This window comes from Quercus suber, unplaced genomic scaffold (genome assembly GCF_002906115.3).
Source record: "Quercus suber isolate HL8 unplaced genomic scaffold, Cork oak 2.0 scaffold_67, whole genome shotgun sequence".
Taxonomy (NCBI): domain Eukaryota; kingdom Viridiplantae; phylum Streptophyta; class Magnoliopsida; order Fagales; family Fagaceae; genus Quercus; species Quercus suber.
Genome location: NW_027069532.1, coordinates 849,317 through 870,913, shown reverse-complemented (window position 1 = coordinate 870,913; position 21,597 = coordinate 849,317). Strand labels below are relative to the sequence as shown.

The 21,597-nt window shown below is 38.5% G+C and overlaps 1 protein-coding gene across 1 annotated transcript; it reads right to left on the bottom strand.

Moving 5' to 3' along the window:
* Positions 1-627: 627 nt before the first annotated feature.
* Positions 628-20,943, bottom strand: LOC136067322 (abscisic acid 8'-hydroxylase CYP707A1-like). The gene is made up of 9 exons (XM_065773004.1): positions 20,878-20,943; positions 20,425-20,571; positions 13,465-13,614; positions 13,076-13,327; positions 12,870-12,959; positions 12,678-12,756; positions 1,918-2,024; positions 1,633-1,751; positions 628-778 (listed from the first exon to the last, which is right to left on the bottom strand). Exons 1-9 carry the CDS (start codon positions 20,941-20,943, stop codon positions 661-663), a joined length of 1,128 nt encoding a protein of 375 aa, XP_065629076.1. The 3' UTR covers positions 628-660.
* Positions 20,944-21,597: the final 654 nt, after the last annotated feature.

The window sequence follows — 21,597 nt, the reverse complement described above, 5'->3', positions numbered from 1 at the left end:
TAATAGATTATTACGTCCAATTGAGACTTTGACCATGATGTCCATGACGTCATGTGAGAGGAGGATGGATTCCGCCAACTCGGCCTAAGAGTTTCACAAGTAATATGGTTGAGAAATATGAAAATGGTTGAGAAGAAAGGGATGACGAATGTAAATCTTCTGTACCAATTTTTGTATACCACTCTATATTCTATTAATCATTACTTACTATGTATATGATCGCTTTCCATCTCAAACTTTAGTTAGTTTTTGAGGAAAGTAAAATTAAAACATGGCATATAATTATTGGTGAAATATAGAGTGATACACAAAAAATAATACAGAGAATTTGTATTCAAGGACTTAAACCTCTAACATTTTCCAATAAAGAAAATATTTAAGTGTACAAAATGAATACCTATTTAAAAACCATCTACTAGCTAGGCATACTTATTACTTAACCATCATATGTACAGTGAGTCGTTATAAAGACACAAACTCACTGCTTGTTACCTGCAAAAAAAGGAAATCAATGATCAATCACTGTTTGTTGGAAGATAGCTAGAAACTAGATCGATGAGCTGTAGTAAAAGAGACAGTAGCATTGTTGGACCCCTAGATATATATGAATATGATCAATTGAATTAGAGGGGTCATGGTGTACAATATAGTTTTTTATGTTTAGTCTTGGCCAAGCATATTGGCCGAAGATTCTTTCCAAAACTTTGCGGGAAGTCCTTGCTCAGGTACTGGAAATGGGGCATATTGTACTCCACCGCTAGACACCACTACTTCCCACCTGCAAGTAAGACCATCAAAATTAGAGACAAGGTGCGTTTGGATAAGTTATTGTAAGATGATGGTATTTTAGTTTTAAAATGAGCATTTATAAAAAAGTTATAAGGAGTCGTTATTGCGAAATGGAGTTTCGAGTGTTAAAAACACTCTTTAAGTTCTCAAAACGTCTAATTAAACGGACCAAATATATATAAATAATACAATTGTATTGTAAGAGAATACAAGAGTCATCACGTGCGGATTATTGTCTTGATATTGAAATATCCAAAATGCTCTATGTACACCAGAAAATTTCCATAAAATTTTTTACTTTCACTTGCAACTTACAAGTGTATCGCAGTAGGGATTTTTTTATTTTTTATTTTATTTTTTATGAACTTGTAGTGGGATTTAGCTATTTATGGTGTGTTTGGATACTGCTTATTTTGTTGAAACTAAAAAATTATTACTAAAAGTACTATAGATAAAGATAAAAATTAGTTAAAATAGTACAATAGGACCGATGAACAATGCCAAAAAGTGTAGTGGAGCGAATGAATAGTAATAAAAATAAGCTAAATAGTGAAATAATTTTAATTTTTAATCCTAATACAAACGCACACTTAGGTGTGAAGATTAATGAATGACACATGTGGCAGAAAGAAATAATTAAATTTTTGTTTGCCATGTATTGAGGAGACCAAGATGTGCGTACTATTAAGGATAACAATTAATCATTCATGTTCACAAATCTTGTCACAAATAAGTTTTTTTTTTACTTTAATTTCTAATTAAGTTATTATGATTTGATGTCTATATCTTATTTCGTTACTCTTCTTTTCTTTGGCTGAATTTCTTATTTCATTCCTTATATACCTGAACTTGTTGACCAAGTGGTGGATCAGAATGAGCATTTCTAGCTTGGCGACTTCATTTCCAGGACATGCATGAACTCCAATCCCAAATGGCATGAATGTATTGTGTTTTGGTCCAACCTTCATGCCAAAAAAAAAAAACAAAACAAAGACACGCAAAGACTTAAATCAACAATTTAAAAATAGTAACTGGAACTATAATATAGCTATATACACATTCAAAAACCTAATTATACAGATCAATAATCTTTACTTAGGATATAAATATATATAAACCGTCTCATACCTCAAACCTTGAAGTATTAAATGTTTGCGGCTCGGTAAAGAAATTTGGATTGTGATGGATATTGCGAAACAGAGGCAATACCTTCCATCCCTTTGGAATTAGGTATCCTGAAGAGTATCCTCGACGCTAGGTGAGTCTCTTTTTACGAGTAAGGCTGTGTTTGTTTGCCGTAAAATATTTTCCGGGAAATAGATATTTTCCAAAATGGTATTTTCGGGAAAGGAAAATATTTTCTGAGTGTTTGGCTGCATTATGAAAAATTTTCTAGAAAATATTTTCATGTGTTTGGTTGTATACTGAAAATGCTATTTTCCTACACTTTCTCACATTTTCTTTGCCATTTTCTCAGTTCCCAAACAAATTTTATAATAGAAATTTCAACGAATAAACTTCAAAAAACAAAAATCACAACAACTCCATTCGATCAAATCCACATTCGGTCAAACTGAGAGAGCGAGACGAGAGAGTGATCAAAAATGGATGGAAAGGGAGAGATCGGTCATGGCGATGAGATTGGTCATGGGAAACGACAAGATCGAGCGGAGGCGAGATCGAGCGGCGCGGTGTGATCGGCGCAGTGCTGCGATCGACGAGACCGGTGCGATCTGGTGCGTGCGATCGTCTCGGTCTGGGTCGACGGTCGACGTCGAAGGTCTGGGTCTGGGTCGAAGATTGGTGGGTCGTGGGTCGACGTCGAGTGGCGGTGGGTCGTGGGTCGACGACGAGTGGCGGTGGGTCGTGGGTCTTCGTGGGTCGACGGCGAGTGGCGGTGGATCGTGGGTCTTCGTGGGTCGACGGCGAGAGTGGCGGTGGGTCGCCGGAGTTGGGCTCTGGGTTCGTGGCTCTCTCTGCTTTCTGCTCTCTCTCTCTCTCTCTCTCTCTTATTTTCCTGAAGTAAATTGAAGGTAAAATGAGAACGGAAATGATTTTCCGTAAACAGAGGGTATTTTTGAAGGTCAACGGAAATGATTTTCCGTTTGACCGAATTTTCCTTTACACCAAACAGCCTATTTTACGGAAAATGCTTTCCTGAAATTGTTTTCACCCAAAACAAACGGACCCTAAGTCACAAACATTTCAAATAAAAATATCGTCAAGTCTATTTAAAACATTTTTAATATAAATTTATTTCACAACATTTTTTCATAAACCATTCGCCTATAATCTGATCTTTGTTGATTTCAAAATTTATTTTTGTATTTGACAAATTTAATAGAATAAAAAGGATGAAGATGAATATTTATAAATTTTAGCTAAAACAAATTGGGTAAATTACATTTCAAACCTCCTAATTTAAGGACTATTTCAAATTATATATCACATTTTCAAAATTTTCTAATTAAATCCTACCCTTTGGAAAATAGGTCAATTCAAACAAAAATCAATAATGACTAATGCCAATGGAAAAAACTTGAATAAAAAGGCATCGTATGACTTAGAGTGAAATAATATCCATATATTATAGATGTAGGGACAGTTTTTGCAGCCCAAGCCCAAGAGGTATGGATTAGGAACCCACTGAGCCCAAGACAATAAATTTTGTAGAGAGTGGGCGAAAGGGCTAGGCAAGTAATGAAAATGACAGTATTAGGCAGCAACACTGAAGAGAGAAGCTGAATTAATGTGCTCTCGGACTAAAATGGTACTCTGTCCGAAGAGATGTTTTCATTCATAATCAAGGGTTACAATTCCTGGAGCTACAACCCTCTAATATATCCTATCTCTCTCCTGTTTTCCGATCCCCTTCCATCAGAGGTACCCTTCCCTTATATAGCATTACTTCTTACATCTCCTCCGTCCACTTGTTCATCATCCAGGCATCCACTCGAGTACATGTCCCATCATCCCACCTTTAGCCTTATGTGAGTGGCGGTAGCTGAGAAAGCACCGTTCAGGTGTCCTGTCCAATAAATGCGGCCAGAAAGGTAGGTACAGGGCATTAAATGTGGTGGTTGAAGTATGCCTCCTTGATATTCCCCTGTTGCTGTTATCTTTATGTGTGTCCGAGGTTCCTCTCCCTCCTTACACTTGTCAAATAGATCACTTGAACCTCCCATACTCGCGTTTGATCAAACCTCTTCGGATCCGAGGACTCATGACTGCTCGGACGTATGAGCATCTCCTCGGATGGTATACGTGTTCGTCTCCAGGCATCCCCCATTGGCGTGGGCTTCCGACTGAAGGCTTCATCTCCTCGGATGAAGAATGTTCCTCTTTTAGGGCCTTGGGCCGAATAAGCTGGGCTGGGTTTTTCTCCCCCCACATTAGCCCCTCAAAATTGTAGTTTTTCGTACGCATCCGAAGAGAAAAAGTAGGATTTTGACTTGCCCTGGAGCAAAAGCTTGTAAACAGGCAAACTTGAATTGACACGTGTATAAGTATAGGCACTGCTGCTTCATTAATGTCGCTGCGGCTTCCTTATTCCCCAGGCGCCTCATTAATTGCACCAGGTGACGCTTCGCCCTTCCTATCCAACGGTGATTAAATGATCCAACGGCTGAGGTTTTCTTCGAAATTTGGGCGGGAGTGCCCCTGACCCCTCGTTTGACCCCGTATAAAGCTTCAGAGGACATTATTTCTTCTTCACTTCGCGAATCTTCAGACGCTCCAGAGAGAACAGACGCACCGCTCCGTCCAAAACTCCCAATCGCTGCTTTCAGGCTTCCTCAGAGCCATCAAAAACCTTCCCACAAGCCTGAAATCCTCTCTCCGATTTAATCCCGGTGAGTCATCGTTCACCAAATCTTTTAATTTTCTCTTCGGCCATCAGTGTCAACTGAGCATCATGGGAAAACTCGAATACATGGTGGATACCCCTGAGCGTTTAGAAGCATTTAGGTCCACGTACCACATTCCCCCAACGTGGGTGTGAGGTACTGCCCCCCAGAAAAGATTCTAACGGACCGGGAGACGGGAGAAGTAGTTATTCCTCTTATCGCCTTCAAAGAAGGGGGGATGACCATCCCCATGGGTCCCATTACTACTAGCTATCTCCGAAACCATAGGATCACTCCCTGGCAGTGCGCGCCCAACATGTTTAGGATTCTAGGGGCCATTGAACACCTTAACCTCCACCTAGGATTGGGCCTCACCTGGCTCGATGTAGTGCATCTGTACGAATGCCACAGCCAGCAAGACGCGGGGTACTACTTAAAATCCCGGTCGGACGTGGTCAGGCTCATTTCTTGCCTCCCCAAATCCAACAAAGGGATGAAAGACGACTATGTGATCGTCTCGGGTGCATGGCATGACGGCCATCACTGCCCGACCAAGCGTGGAAAGCCAGGTGGGCCATGTTAGATTTAGGCACACTAACCATAGGCTTAGAGTCCTTGTATTTTAATCGTTTTCGGTTTCTTTTGTGATACTGTTTTTGAGTCCCTAACATAGCTCTGCTGTGCCTTGAAACAGATAAAAACCACGTATCTCCTCGGCTAAGCCTTACGAACGTCGCCGCCCTCAACTTCCTGTTGAGATCTGAGATTTTCGTGAGCGAAGACGGACAGCTCCGATCAGACCCCTGATTCTGGGCTACACAGGATATCCAAAGGGTTACCAACCGGTCGGCAACGCAATTGTTCAGGGGGACCATCGCCTTGCTCGTATTGACGTTGGTTGGAAGGGTTTTTGGCTCCGTATGATCTAGAACCCGTACCACACCCACGACCCCAAGCTATACCTCCTCTCGTCCAACCACTCCAGCAAGTCCCTCTCGTACAGGCGGCTGAAGGCGAAGGGGTTGGCTCTTCCACCTCCTCGCTAGAGGAGCAGATAGATAGATTCAAGTTTGAGGGCGAGGATTCAGGAGACGTTCGAGTGATAGAGGTTTCGGACGCCGAGGAGGGTTCCGACAAGCACTCCGGCGTTCAACTTAATTTGTTAGCTACCGTTTCTGAAAGCTCCTCGGACGACAACATGGACTTGAGGAGTTTGATGAAAGGTAGGGGAAAAAGCCCGAGCAGAAAGGGGCTGGAACATCAAAAGTAACGGTGACACTGCCTCCAGCGCCTGCGCAGGTTCCCGACCCAAGTCTGAAGCCCAATCCAGACTTGAAGAAGAAGAGACAACACTCTGAGGTCGGAGAAAAACAAGTGCCGCTAGACAAAGGGGCTAAGCAGCAGAAGTGTGGACAACCGAGCACACAGGGCCCAGTCTGTCGAAAGTCGAGAAGAGGTTTTCGTGGCAGACGTCCGCCGAGGGGAGGACCGCGAATCTGGTCCCCCAGATTGGAGCTGGATGGCGCTCCAATCCTGTGGGACACTTCCCTCAGGAATTATGATGGAGGGAGGGCAGGCTATGTCGCCGAGGCCTTGCAGCAACCACTCCTCCTCCCCACGACATGGAGTCCTACAGGCGCTTCAACCCGCAGGAGCTCTTCATGTCCCTTAAGAGGGACCTAGCCATGGTGAGTGCGCCACTTATGAGTTTAAGTTTTATACCTAATTGGTTTTGTTTCTCTTTTTAACATTGAAAGTGTTGTCGTGTAGGTTACTCAGCAAGTCTACGTGGCTGAGGGTTTGAGCAAGGACTCCTGGGTCAAGGCCCAAGCAGCAAACCAGTCCTGGCTTGAGGCGGAGGCATCCTTGGGAGGCTGAAAGAGGAGCATTCTAAGGTGTCTGAGGAGCTCAAAGAGGTGATCTCCCAGAATAAGAGCCTTGATGCTGGGCTTAAAAACGCTGAAAAACAAGCCGAGGAGCAGCGAAAACAGCTGAATGCCACAGAGGTCAATTTAGCGACCGAACGAGAGCTGGTGAAAGGCCTCAGGGCTGAGCTGCAGAAAGCTAGAGAGAACGCCAAAGCAGCCGAGCAAAAGGTTCAATTGGCCAAGGAGTCAATTGAAGCCGAGAAGAAGGCGGCGTACCAGCTGGGGGCAGATGAGACAGCACAGCAGCTCACTGAGCAGTTTGCTTCAGTTTGTCGCGAGTACTGCGACAAAACCTGGGAGAAAGCCTTAGACGCAGCTGGAGTGCCCTCGGACTCCCTCCTGAGGTTACCTGGGAGCGTCTACTACGAAAATGATATCCGAGAGATCCCAGTGGACGAGTCCTCTGCTCCCCCGCCTCATGATGCTTCTCGGCCAAGCCAGACCAGCCAGGCTCCTCCGTCCACCCTTGGGGCAAGTAAGGAAACTGGTCAGCCAGGCGCCAAAGATCAGCCTGCTGATACAGCCAAAGGAAAAGACCAAGGGTCCGGCGGAGAGAAAAAGACCTCCTAAAGCCTCTGCTCAGACAGGCCAAGCTGCTGACCCCGTGCTTCCTCCCGCAAAAGAGTAGACACATAGGGTTTTCCTTTTGCATTTGTATTTTTGTTTTCTGTTTAAGATATTGTACTTTTCCTTTCTTGCTTTGCTGATTTAATACTTGTTTCTTCTTAAATGGAATGACCCCCTATTTATCCTTGATGTCTTTGTACATGCTTTATTATTTACTGTTGGCGTTCATACAATCATACATTCCAATTGTGACACAACAATAATGTAAGTAATCTGACTAATGCATCGTACTGGCGGTGTGAGTAATAAGAACTAATACTGAAAAAGGATAGGCCGAATAAGAGCTGTTGATGAGCAGTGTTAGAATAAAAGCATACGCGAGTTTCGCACTCCCTTCCAAGCAAGACGTAAGTTATTACCCCTAGGTTTCTAATTAAACATAGCGAAGGAAAACATTCATAAATTAGAATCAGCTTAAACGCAATCAGGGATCTTAGAGTGCTGACCAATCCTAATCACCTGGTCCGAGGACTACAGGCGTGGCGGGATTTAAGTTTAAACACTAGAAAAGTAACTGAGTGCTAACTAACCCAGATCATCTGGTCCGAGGACTACAGGCATGATTGGATTTAAGTTTAAACACTATAGAAAATACCTGAGTGCTAACTAACCCAAATCATCTGGTCCGAGGACTACAGGCATGATTGGATTTAAGTTTAAACACTATAGAAAATACCTGAGTGCTAACTAACCCAAATCATCTGGTCCGAGGACTACAGGCATGATTGGATTTAAGTTTAAACACTATAGAAAATACCTGAGTGCTAACTAACCCAAATCATCTGGTCCGAGGACTACAGGCATGATTGGATTTAAGTTTAAACACTGTAGAGAAGTGACTGAGTGCTAACTAACCCAAATCATCTGGTCCGAGGACTACAGGCATGATTGGATTTAAGTTTAAACACTATAGACAAGTAACTGAGTGCTAACTAACCCAAATCATCTGGTCCGAGGACTACAGGCATGATTGGATTTAAGTTTAAACACTATAGAAAAGTAACGGAGTGCTAACTAACCCAAATCATCTGGTCCGAGGACTACAGGCATGATTGGATTTAAGTTTAAACACTATAGACAAGTAACTGAGTGCTAACTAACCCAAATCATCTGGTCCGAGGACTACAGGCATGATTGGATTTAAGTTTAAACACTATAGAAAAGTAACGGAGTGCTAACTAACCCAAATCATCTGGTCCGAGGACTACAGGCATGATTGGATTTAAGTTTAAACACTATAGACAAGTAACTGAGTGCTAACTAACCCAAATCATCTGGTCNCGGCATGTGACAAAACGGGAGCAGAATGCCTGAGTGAGCTCTTTAAAGGAGTTGATGAAGCCTGCCTTCAAACCGTCAAACCACCTCATGGCCACAGGCCCTAGACTGGAAGGGAGAAACCTTGCACATCAAGGCTTCGTCTCTGGCGTAGACAGCCATCTTTTGGTTAAAATGACTCACATGCTCCACGGGGTCAGTCTTACCATTATAGATGGTAAAACGTTGGCTGGTTGAAACGCCGAGGGAGTCTGGCCTCCTCTATCCTACATGTGAAGGGCGACTTAGATATTTGGTTCAGAGCTCTGTTCATGGCATCGTTCTCCATGTCCTCGTGTGATGGACCTCTACGTTGTCTCTTGCGATGGGATTCCTCCTCATAAGTGTAGGACTCGCTGGCTGGTGTCTTGGACTTGTGCTGATAAGAGACATCTTGCTCATCATCAAGATCCTCCTCAGAGTATGAGGAAGCCCGTCTCCTCTTTGCATGGCGCAGCTCTCTCTTTAGTTTCTCTACCTCCAGTTGCAAGTCGCGGTTCTTCTTTGCATGGGACATGTGACTTCCGCTCTGTGATTGGCCCTGGCTAAGGCGCACTGTATGTACGCTACCTTCACGATTTTGTCTCCTATCTAGGTTGGCGAAATGGTCTACGTGTTGGGATGCCCTGGATTCTGCTTGCTGTTCTCCTTGTGCTGCCATCATCAACTGTTGCTTTCACTCTTGCACAAGCTCTTCCACAGACGGCGCCAATTGTAGGGACAGTTTTTGCAGCCCAAGCCCAAGAGGTATGGATTAGGAACCCACTGAGCCCAAGACAATAAATTTTGTAGAGAGTGGGCGAAAGGGCTAGGCAAGTAATGAAAATGACAGTATTAGGCAGCAACACTGAAGAGAGAAGCTGAATTAATGTGCTCTCGGACTAAAATGGTACTCTGTCCGAAGAGATGTTTTCATTCATAATCAAGGGTTACAATTCCTGGAGCTACAACCCTCTAATATATCCTATCTCTCTCCTGTTTTCCGATCCCCTTCCATCAGAGGTACCCTTCCCTTATATAGCATTATCTTCTTACATCTCCTCCGTCCACTTGTTCATCATCCAGGCATCCACTCGAGTACATGTCCCATCATCCCACCTTTAGCCTTATGTGAGTGGCGGTAGCTGAGAAAGCACCGTTCAGGTGTCCTGTCCATATAAATGCGGCCAGAAAGGTAGGTACAGGGCATTAAATGTGGTGGTTGAAGTATGCCTCCTTGATATTCCCCTGTTGCTGTTATCTTTATGTGTGTCCGAGGTTCCTCTCCCTCCTTACACTTGTCAAATAGATCACTTGAACCTCCCATACTCGCGTTTGATCAAACCTCTTCGGATCCGAGGACTCATGACTGCTCGGACGTATGAGCATCTCCTCGGATGGTATACGTGTTCGTCTCCAGGCATCCCCCATTGGCGTGGGCTTCCGACTGAAGGCTTCATCTCCTCGGATGAAGAATGTTCCTCTTTTAGGGCCTTGGGCCGAATAAGCTGGGCTGGGTTTTTCTCCCCCCACAATAGACATGTGTTAAAAAACCATATAGTGTCATTTTGTTTAAGCATGTTTTATTTAACGACCACGCCTAAAATGGGTACATATATGGTTTGAATTGAAATGATATTGAAAATGTATGGTTTAATTTGAAAATTTTAAAATCATTTGGTTAATTTGAAATTATAGCTAATCTATAAGATTCAAAATATAATTTACCCCCTATCAATATATATATTATATAAAATTTACCCAAAAATCTGTAAAAATAATAGTAGTGTTGTAGAGATCAAATATTTAAATAAAAAAATTGAAACTTTTACATTAAACTTCGTTTTGGATGCACGTGTCTCTTATGATAGGATTTAAATTAGGTGCAATATTTTATGAATGGTTAAGATTGATAGTTGCAAAAGTAACTTTCAATCTCAACCATTCATAAGAAAAATTTATAAAAAATAAAAAGTAAAAAAAGTAAAAAATGAAAAAACTTTATGAGACAAAGTTAGTGAATTGCACCCAATGCAATGCCCTAATCTCTTACGGTGTACAAGCCTGCAAGTGGTCTATAAATACAGCCATAATTGGGCTATGGAAGATACTGTGCATGACAAACCTATCTAGCTAGTTGAAGAAAAAATAAAAAATAAAAGGAAACCAATCGGTGTGGTCCTAGGCACCGAAGTTCTTGGACTGTCCTCTAACATTGAAGCCATGATATATGTTGTACGTGCATGGTTACCTTGGCTAGTTGGGTTAAGCTAGATGTGATGTTGCCAATATTGAAAGCAAAATTTCATATAATTTGGCAAATTTTATTTATTTTTTTAACACGTTATTAGAGCACTTGTAGTAGTAGAGTTAAATAGCTATATAATTATTTTAGCTCCACCAAAACACCAAAAATAGCCCTGCAACAATGGAGCTAAAGGTATTTTTTTTAGCTTCATTGCTACAGTGCACATCTATAGATGTGCACTGTAGCTGATAACTAAAAAATAAAAATAATTTTTTATTCCCAGCTCGATTATAATATTATTTTTTCCTTTTTTTTTTCTTTTTCTTTTTCTTTTCTTCTTAGAACTCTCACAATCTCTTAACTCTCTCTCTCAACTTTCAGACCTCTCATGCCGCCCCCCCCCCCCCCGACCCACGCTACCATAGACCCAGCTCCGACCACAGCAACCCCCACCACCACCACCACCACATCTTCTCCCATCTTTCTCTTTCCTCCCTTCTTTGTCTCTATCTCTTCAGCAACCACCACATGAGAAAGAGAAGCTCAGCCACCCACCACCTCACCACCACACACACCCCAACAATCACAAAAAAAAAAAAAAAAAAAAAAAAAAAAAAAAAAAACCAGCAACCTCTCCAACACCATACGTACACCACCACCACCTCCAACACCTAAAAACCCACAAATCCACCACCACTAAACCCATAAATCCACCATGAACCATCACCAACAACAACCAAAGCAACCCCAAAACGCATTAAACCCACAACACCATCAACACAACCAAAACCAAAACCAACACCATCAACCCACTACCACCAATCACCAAATCCATCTCAAAAATAGAGAGAGAGAGGAAAAAAAAAAAAAAAACCCACCGATGAGCAAACCCACCACCACTATCAATCTACGCGGACCTAGACCCATTCCACAGACGAAATCCACAGACCCAAACACACGAACCCAAACACACAAACCCAAACCATAGCACCTCTACGGACCCACCATGCTTAGCCATTGTCGATCTACAAGGAGCAAGGTCACCTCTACAGACCCACCATGCTTAGCCATTGCTGATCTACACAAAGCAAGGTTTGAGAGAGCTAATTTGGGAGAGGGAGAAAGAGAGAGCTGATCTAAGAGAGGGAGACAGGTTGACAGTTGACATCGATGATTGGAGAGAGAGAGAGAGAGAGATGATAGAGACTGAGGAAAGAGAATAGGTTTTTTTTTTTTAAATTTTTTTTATTGAGAGAGAAAGAGTGAGAATAAAATATTAATTTTCTGTTCTGTATCCTCAGACTCACGGTTCACAGTTGATAAATTTTTTGGGTAGCGATTGCGATGGAGGTGGAAGAGTTTGTGGCGGCAACGGTGGCGGCGGCGGTAGTGGCAGTGGTAGCGGTAGCAGGTGGTTGTAATTGTTGTTTATTGTAGTAGATATATTATTTTATTATAGTAGATATATTATTTTATTATGATATTTATATTATTTTATTGTGTTAAAAGCTAATATAGATCCACGGCTGCAGCATGTTTTGTAAAGTGAGTAGGTAAAATAGATAAAGTAACTTTTTGTGGTGCCAAATAACTAAATTTTTAGCTCCATAGATGCTCTTAAACAGAAGGTTGAATATAAACTGAAACCAACCGATTGAACTAAGCTTTTTCCATTGCGTTTATGACTTACCATTATATTCGACACCAGTAACAGCTTCCCTAAAGGTGAAAGATATGATGCTTGCCATCCTCAAGCTCTCCATTATAACCTGAAGTTAATATTCGACACTACCACTTAGTTCTTATAGTATGAATTTCCTAAATATTTTGTGTGATATATACAATGAAATTTATACTTATGTGCATTGTGCATTGTGCATACCCTATTGGTAAGAGGCATATTTCTGGTCTGAGCCCATGTCATCCATTGCGTTTATGACTTACCATTATATTCGACACCAGTAACAGCTTCCCTAAAGGTGAAAGATATGATGCTTGCCATCCTCAAGCTCTCCATTATAACCTGAAGTTAATATTCGACACTACCACTTAGTTCTTATAGTATGAATTTCCTAAATATTTTGTGTGATATATACAATGAAATTTATACTTATGTGCATTGTGCATTGTGCATACCCTATTGGTAAGAGGCATATTTCTGGTCTGAGCCCATGTCAAGAGCAGGTTTCCTCCATCGTTTGCTTCAAAAAATGGCTTTTGTTCTTTCTGTAACAGCAAATTGTTATTAGGCATCATACATATATAGTTTAGAACAGTCAATAGCTATTTGTAAATTAATTTGGAGAAGAAATGAAGTGAATGAGGCAATACAAAGTTCTGACCTTAATAGCTTCTAGGAGTTTTGGGTCATCATGAATGTATTTGAGAATCCATGTTAGAATGCTAGCAGTAGTATCTTGTGCAGCAAATAATACACCAATGATGTTGTCAAGAATTTGATCATCTCTTATTAATATTTCTCCTTTTTCGTCTTTGAAATTCAATAGACTTCCCAAGAAATCGTTTTGCACCGAGTTCATTTCTTTCCTCACTCTGATTATTTCAAAAAGAATTTGGCCTATCCTTTTCCTTGCCTTCAAAATATTAAACACAACCCCGCCCCAAAAAAAAATAAATAAAAACATCTTAGGTTAAAGTTAAAGGCCTCGCACCTTGTATTTTGACAAACAACAAAAGAAAAGAAAAAGAAGGCACTATCAATCATGCTTACCGAGACTGATGTATTGTATGAAGTACCAGGTAAGCTTAATGGAAAAGAATTGTAACCTTTGTCTAATATGCAGTAATTTTTCCTCAACTTTTCTTTGATTGGAGAATCCAAGTCACCAAATATGGACAAAACAGCGACATCAAAAGTGAACTGAAATCCCATAAAAAAAAAATTTTTAAATAATAAAAATAAAAGAAGAAAAAAGAGAGAAAAGAAACAAGTGAACTAAAATTAATAATAGAATGGCCCGCTGATAAGAAGATTCATTATTTAATTAAAGGGTACGTAGGGAAACAAATTTAACTTCATTTGGTTTAAAGATGATAAATTCATTTTGTAAGACTTTGTGAGAGTGCCTTTTTTCTTAGCACAGGCCCAAGTAGAGACAAGGATCTCAGGCCAGATATTTGTTATTTGGTGTACCGGGCTTGGTTCACCGCAGCTAAATGGGGGCTGATTACGAACCAAATTGTGCGCAAGTCACATAAATCTCCTCAAGACAAAAATGTGATTCCTCTTAGGCAATAAAATACCATTATAAGTGTTTTAGTCTCGTAAAATGATCATTTACTCTTACGAAATAAGTAAATAAGTGTTCATAATGATAATTCCACTTGAAATCAGTAGGCTGAAAATCTTGGAGCGTTTATGATCTTGAGGCTGAGTCCTGAAAAGATAAATACAAAATCAGAAGGGATCAGTGGAGGCCGGTTAAAAGTCCTCCGATGGCAAAGTTAGTGGATTTGTAATTCACTGTCAAAAGAGAACTTTTATTTATGAACTTTCTGTATGAGTGTCTCAATACCTTACCTTCTCATCTAGGAATGCTTATAAGTATAGGTGGAACGGTTATTTGTCTTAATAACCATTCCTACTATCGAGGAGTTCAGAGGATTTTGGAGATAACTTCCATAACCGCTATGGAACTTATTTTATTCGTACCGGTGCTTTATAATGGTAAGTTTGGAAGACTACTTCAGTATGCTCGTGGTTCAACGGACTCGTCCATCCTTCATTATGGACGAACGAACTTCGTCTATCCTTGATAAAGGATGAATGAAGTTCTTAGGGACTAGTAGGCTTTCCACGTCTCGTCAGTTCATTCGTCCTTGATAAAGGATGGACGAAGTTCTTCACTTATTTCTGTTGGACGATCCATATGGACGAAATAAGTACTTAAGCATTTTCTTTACACCATCACATAATATTCACAATGAGAAGGAGATTGAAATAGAGTATTTAAGACTTATTTTTTATTGTATAAACATTTAAAAGAGTTCTTTCACTTGGGACCTCGGGCGTACTGTCGTGAGATCCCAAGCATACTGTCGTGGGATCCCAGGGTGTACTAAGCCCGTAAGAACCCAGAATCTTTGGTTCTCTGAACTATATGATTTTTCTCCATGTTTATTATGCAATAGAGTTTTGTCATATCCCTTTACCTCTATAGGTGCTACATAAAACAAACTATACAATACACATATCTTCAAATAATTGTTAGTTTCTTAAATTAGGATATACATTTTAATACATATACATATATGTAAATGAATTTTATGAGAATGATTCAGCCACGAGGATCTGGGCCTCAATTCTCACAGACTTAGTGCTTTTGCACAAGACTTGTGGGATTTGGAACTCAAGTCCGAGTGGCTTTGCTTGGACTTTGCCTTCCAAGATAGTAAGGTGAGAAGGATTTTAGCAAGAAACAGTAAAGGAAGATAATGTAATAAAGAAATACACCAAATAATTGTTAGAGATCTTCAAATCAATATGAGGTCTTTCATTATTTTTCTTAAATTATGGATTATAATATGCTCACTAAGATGTAATACAAGGTCCAAATAAACTCAAAAATTACAGACTTAGATGGCTATCTAAGCCTCTAAGACTTGCAAAGTTTGAATCCCTTTGAATTTAAGTACCTTCTACAGTGGCTGTTCTGGGATACCGGGAGCTGCTTTCCCTACTTTCTTTGAATCTTGACAGAGTTTTCTGCATAATTCTGTTGTGATTTTCTCTTCTGCCTCATGCCTCTTAATGTTGGCTGCTTCCGCCTTTTTTATAGTGTCATTTTAGGGTTTGGATACCATTGATTCTTCCCTCTTGGCTCCCTGGGTACTAGAGCACCTGTTATGCTAGCTATTTTGACCGTTGATTTTTTCTCTGTTTCTCATAATTTCATCTTTTAGTCCTGTTTTCTTAAAAGCCACTTACTAACTTCCCATTTTGGATAGTTGACATTTACCCTCTTTTCTTTCAAGGCTTTTTACCTCTTAGACTGAGCTTTTTGGCTGTCCTTCTTGTTGTCATTTTTCTCAAGTGAGCAGAATCCATTCCTGCTGGGTTGAAGGTTTTCCCAGCCACTTTCTTTTATAGTTCTTCATTCTGGGTTCCCCAGGGTACTAAAATCTGGGTTTGGGTTTTTTTCTTTTCGTGTTTTAGCGAGCAAAATTTGGGTTTGGTTTTTTTTTTTTTTTTTTTGGTGAGCCTCATCATGAGTCGTTGATTGTCTTTGTGTTGTGTATCAGAGCCATCAATTATCTTCTTTTTCTTGTTCTATTTTCAAGCAATCAAACATATTCGATCCATTTCTTTACTGAATTAATGACAGAAAGAGATCTTTGACTGGATTTAGTTTAAATTATTTGCCCAGAACTATTTGCAACCTTTTTTTTTTTTTTTTAAATTCTTTTCCTCTTTTCCTCTCTATGTTTGCCCATATTCAAGCCTTGAATTTGGGTAAACATTTTTAAAAAAAAATTATTTGGCCACAGTAGAGGCTTCACGCAAATTTTTTTTTTTTTTTTTTTTTTTCTTTTTGGGATTAGGCCAAGGTTTGGGCCCAAATCATGGCATGGCTGGTGGGGCCCACGAGTGCCCGACGGGCCGGGTTGGGTTTTAAGAGCAAACCCGTAGGTTGGTCCGGGTATGAAGAACCGGGCTCAAACCCGACCCGTTGCCATTCCTAAAGTCACCTATAGGGTTTTTTTTTTTTTTTTTTTTTTTAATATACAAGATAAAATTTCTACTCTAGCATAATCTAAGTGTATATGTGGATGAAGCTCCCTTCTAAAGACTTTAACCCCGGCCCTTACCCCCTACACCTCACAAGTACTTATACTTGTGGAGGGATTTGTTAATTATCAAATGACCAATACTCCCACAAACCTAGAAAAAGTCCAAAGTAACCTCCAAAACATCGAAAAAGAGCAAAAACACCCCTGATACTTAGAAGAAGACCGATATACCCTTGAAACCTAATAAATGACTGAAATATCCCCAAAACATCAAAAATGACCCAAGCACCCACGAAGACATCGAAAATGACCGAAGTACCCCTTGGGCGTAAAACTAGCCAAAATACCCTCGATTACTTGAATAAGACCAAAATACCTCTATAAGTCTGATAGATGACCAAAATGCCCCTAGAAAGACAAAAAATGTCCAAAACACACGTGACACCCAGAAAAGGACTAATGTACCCCGAAACATAAAAAATGACCGAAACACCCCAAAACATCGAAATGAACGAAATACCTCCTAAAAGCAAGAAAATGACAAAAACACCCCATGCCTAAAAAAGGTGGAAAACTCCTTGATTACTTGAATAATACTAGGGGTGGCAAAATCAACCCAAATCCATTTGCCCACCCAAATCCACCTACTTAAATGAGACCCAAACCCACCCAATTATTAATTGGATTAAATGGATATTAACCCAATTAAAGCCATTAACATTAATGTTTATTGGGTTTTAAATGGGTACCCAATTAGGCCTAATTATGATCCAAGTATCATTTCTATAAATCAACCAATTTTAAAATACCCAAAACCACTAAAGTTACCAAAATACACATTAAACCTAAAAATGACCAAAATACCCCAAACCAAAAAAAAAAGACTAAAATAACCCAAAACCTACAAAATGATCAAAATACCTCGAAATTCAAAAAATGACCAAAATACCCCTAATATCCAAAAAATGACCAAAATACCCCCAAAACCTAAAATGACAAATTTTTAGGTTTCGGGGTTATTTTGGTTAATTTTTAGGCTTCGAAGTTATTTTGGCCAGTTTTTAGATTTCATAAGTATTTTGGTAATTTTTTAGATTTCGGGGGTATTTTGGTCATTTTTTGGATTTTAGGGGTATTTTGGTAATTTTTAGGTTTTAGGGAGTATTTTGGCCATTTTTTGGATTTCAGGGGTATTTTGGTAATTTTTAGGTTTTTGGAGTATTTTCGTAATTTTTAGGTTTCAGAGGTATTTTGGTCATTTTTTGAGTTTTGTGAGTATTTTGGTAATTTTCAAGTTTTAGAGTATTTTGGTCATTTTTTGGGTTTCAGGGGTATTTTGGTCATTTTATTGGTTTTGGGGGTATTTTGATCATTTAAAGACTCTTTAGGGTATTCTGGTTATTTTTTGGATTTCAGGGGTATTTTGGCAATTTTATTGGTTTTGGGGAGTATTTTGATCATTTAAAGACTCTTCAGGGTATTTTGGTCAAATTTTTGGGTTTTGGGTATTTTGGTAATTTTTTTGGGTTTCGGGGGTATTTTGATCATTTTGTAGGTTTTGTGGTTATTTTAGGTAATTTTGATGTTTTGGGGTATTTTGGTCATTTTTGAAAATTTTAGAGTACTTCGGTCATTTACACTTTAGGGGAATTTGGTAATTTTGATAATTGGGTAATTGGGTGGTTGGGGTTTACCCATAATAATTGGGTTGAGTTGGGTTTGAGTTAGAAGTAATTAGTTAAATGAGTTTTAATAGGTAAATGAGTTTTATATACCCAACCTAATTAAAATGTTAAATTATATTTTAATATTGTTGGTGCTCGAGTCTCATCTTACATTTTTTTTAGCTATTACATTATATTTTACTAATTTATAGTGAGGCATTATATTTTATTAATTTGAAGTATTAAATTAAAATATATTAAATTAGTTTGAAATATTAAATTAAATTAAATTTTGTTAAATTGAATTATTAAAAATATTTTTATTAATTAATATAATTCATTTTATTAATTTGAAGTATTATATTCAATCTTATTAATCAAGAAAATATTAAATATTACTATTTATATTAAATATAAATATTAAACATTACTATTTATGAAATATATAAAATATGTTCATAAACCTAATTGTACAAATTATATCAAAAAGTTCAAGGTATCCTACTGGCAAGGACATGCTCATTTACACTATTTGGCCCAGGTTCGACCTATAGTGAGAGGCTTTTTTTTTTTTTTTTTTTTTTTTTTTTTTTTTTTTTTTTTTTTTTTTTTTTTTTTTTTTCTTATTACCAAACTACGTCATTTTGGGTTTGCTTTATAACCTTGCTAACCCTATTTTTCAGCATTTTTCTGACATGGCAAAACGGGCGGGACGGGTCGGGTTCGGGTCGGGTCAATCGGGTTACGGGTCAAACAGGTCACAAGTCAAAATCGGGTCATTTTAAGATGGTCAAAATCGGGTTCGGGTCAATCAAGTTGCGGGTCAGGTCTGGTTGACCCGTATTTTTTCACATGAATTTTTTTTTTTTTTTTTATAAAGAAAACAACATGTATCTGTCATTTGGAAAGTTATGCAACAAATTACTTGATGTAAAATGCATTATTTTGAATTCACCACTTATATCAAGAATGAACTCAGTTAAACTTATTAATACTTATTCAACAATTTTAAAATTATACAAATCCTAACATTACTATCTAAAACAAAATAACACAAAGATAAGTAAAACAAATACACAAGTTTTTATTTCTACACAATATCAACATTCCAAATATAAAACAAAATTACAAATGACTTATTGGATAACTCATTTGATAAATTTACAATCTTGAAAATTAATTTTATAATCTATTATCAGTTGTGGTTGACATTCTATTTCAATTTGAGATATACTTTAAAATTTGATTGCTTACTTATTTATACATGGTCTCTTTTATGAATATCATATTATTGTTAAGCAACACACACTCTAGGAAATATCATAATTTATTTTGAAAAACTGTTTATTTTGGACATAAATTATTAAAAAATAGGTCTAAGTATTCATAATTTATGCTAATTTGATACTTTAACTTCACTATTTTCACACTTGTGAATATTTCTCACATGTCTACAATTTTAAATCTATGTTTTTAACTCTACTGTAACCAGATTATCTTGGCATGTACTTTGCTATTTGATATCTAAAAATATTTACTCATTACAAAATGTTCAACCATTTATCTTTCAATTAATTTGCATATAGTTATGTAAATGTATCAATTGTTTCCTTAAAGTTCACAATAAACAATTAAACCAATATTGTCTTAGTTTTCCTATTTTTTTACCCCAAAAAAAAAAAGTTTTAAAAAAATGGTTCATATTCAGGTCGGGTTAACCCACAAAAAACCCGGGTCGGGTTACGGGTCAACCCGTTTTTGCTTCGGGTAAAAAAAATCGGGTTCGGGTTGGGTATTTTTCTGGTCGGGTCAGAAAATTCTGGCCCATTTTGCCATGTCTATTTGTCTCTCACTTCAACAGCAGCCATTCTCCCCTTTCCCTTTCCAGTCATTCTCTTCCTCCCCAACTATTTTCTCACTCTCTCTCTCCGATTTTTCTTTGAATTCATTTTTTTTTTCCCTTCTCATTCATCCTTTTCCTTCACTTCACTTTTGAAATTTTCTTTTCTTCCAAACACTGCCTGATCTCTCCGACAAAAATAGAAATTACAATAGAAACCAGATTTTTTAGGACGTCCACATATAGAAAAAATTGAAACTTTAAATTTAAAAAGTTTTATTTAATAATATATAAACCAAGAAATAAGAATTTCAAACATACACAGTTACAACTAAAACTAGAACAATATAATGCATTAGGACTTGGGCTTGAGCCATAAGTGAGACCAAAAATTAGAAGTATTTGATGAAGTAATTAAATTGAAATATTGCACTACCTTCCAGATAAGGATTCTGAGCATCTGTTGGTCACCACCATAGTCGGAATTAGGGCTGAGCGATCCACCCAACACAAGTTCCTTGTTAGTTTGAAAATAGCCTGAGCACAGCATATTGTAGCAACAGCTGTTATTATTTGGAGAAGTCTGCAGGCATTATAAAAGACTCATTTCAAAAACCAGTAAAAAGAAACAATAAATAGGCTGGTGCTAGCGGGGAAGTCAAAAACTAAAACTCGTACATTACTCCAAAAAGTGAAGATTCTAATGTTGTAATCTTCATATAGTTCATAGTGGACCTGTTTCTCCACACAGATAATTTTGTAAAAATGAAAATTATTAGTAATTCAATGTTTTACATGCGCCTAAAAGAAAAGGTGATGATGAAATTAAATAATATATATACCTTCCATCCAGCTACAATGGTACTTAGATCTGAAGCAAATATAGTACCTTGTAGTAAGACTTGAGACGAGCTGAACTCGTTAGGTTCCTGGACATGGGGTTCCACAGGTTCATGGTTGCCTTAGCTCCACGATAATTATTATCTCCTCTTACAAAAACATTTGCATGCTTGAAACTCCACCAAAAAGTAAATGTTGTGAGTGTCCACTTGAGTCCTTAATTAGTAGTATATATCATTGAGTTTTAAACCTATTACTGGTTAAAAATTAAGTTGAACCTCGTGGGAACTTTTGGTGGCATCAGGGTGGTTACTCCTCCCTTAAGTTGCTGCAGAGCTTGCCCTTAATATTACACTGCTATTGGGCCTGCTGAGATCATAATAAAAGTAGTACATGGGAGTAGTCATGGAGACACCACAACCCAGAAAAGTGAATGATTCTAAGAGTAATGCTAAAAATACCATATAGAACACAAGCTTCGCCTACCCCCCAAAGACCCCGTAAAAAGTCAAACATTGTAATGAAAAAAGAGAAAGCTAAAAAGAAGACCAAAAAGGTGGGAATATATAAAATTAAGAAGCATGTTAATTAATAACCTTGATGGATTTAACAGCAGGCATGTTTCTGAACTTATAGTTTTTGTTTCTTATTAGTTATTCTAATTCCAGCTGCTGCCATTGGTACGAGAAAGCATAAGCACAAGGTCACATTTACTACCCTCAACCACCTCCTCCTGCTGACACAAGGCAGAGCCATGAGTGACTAATAC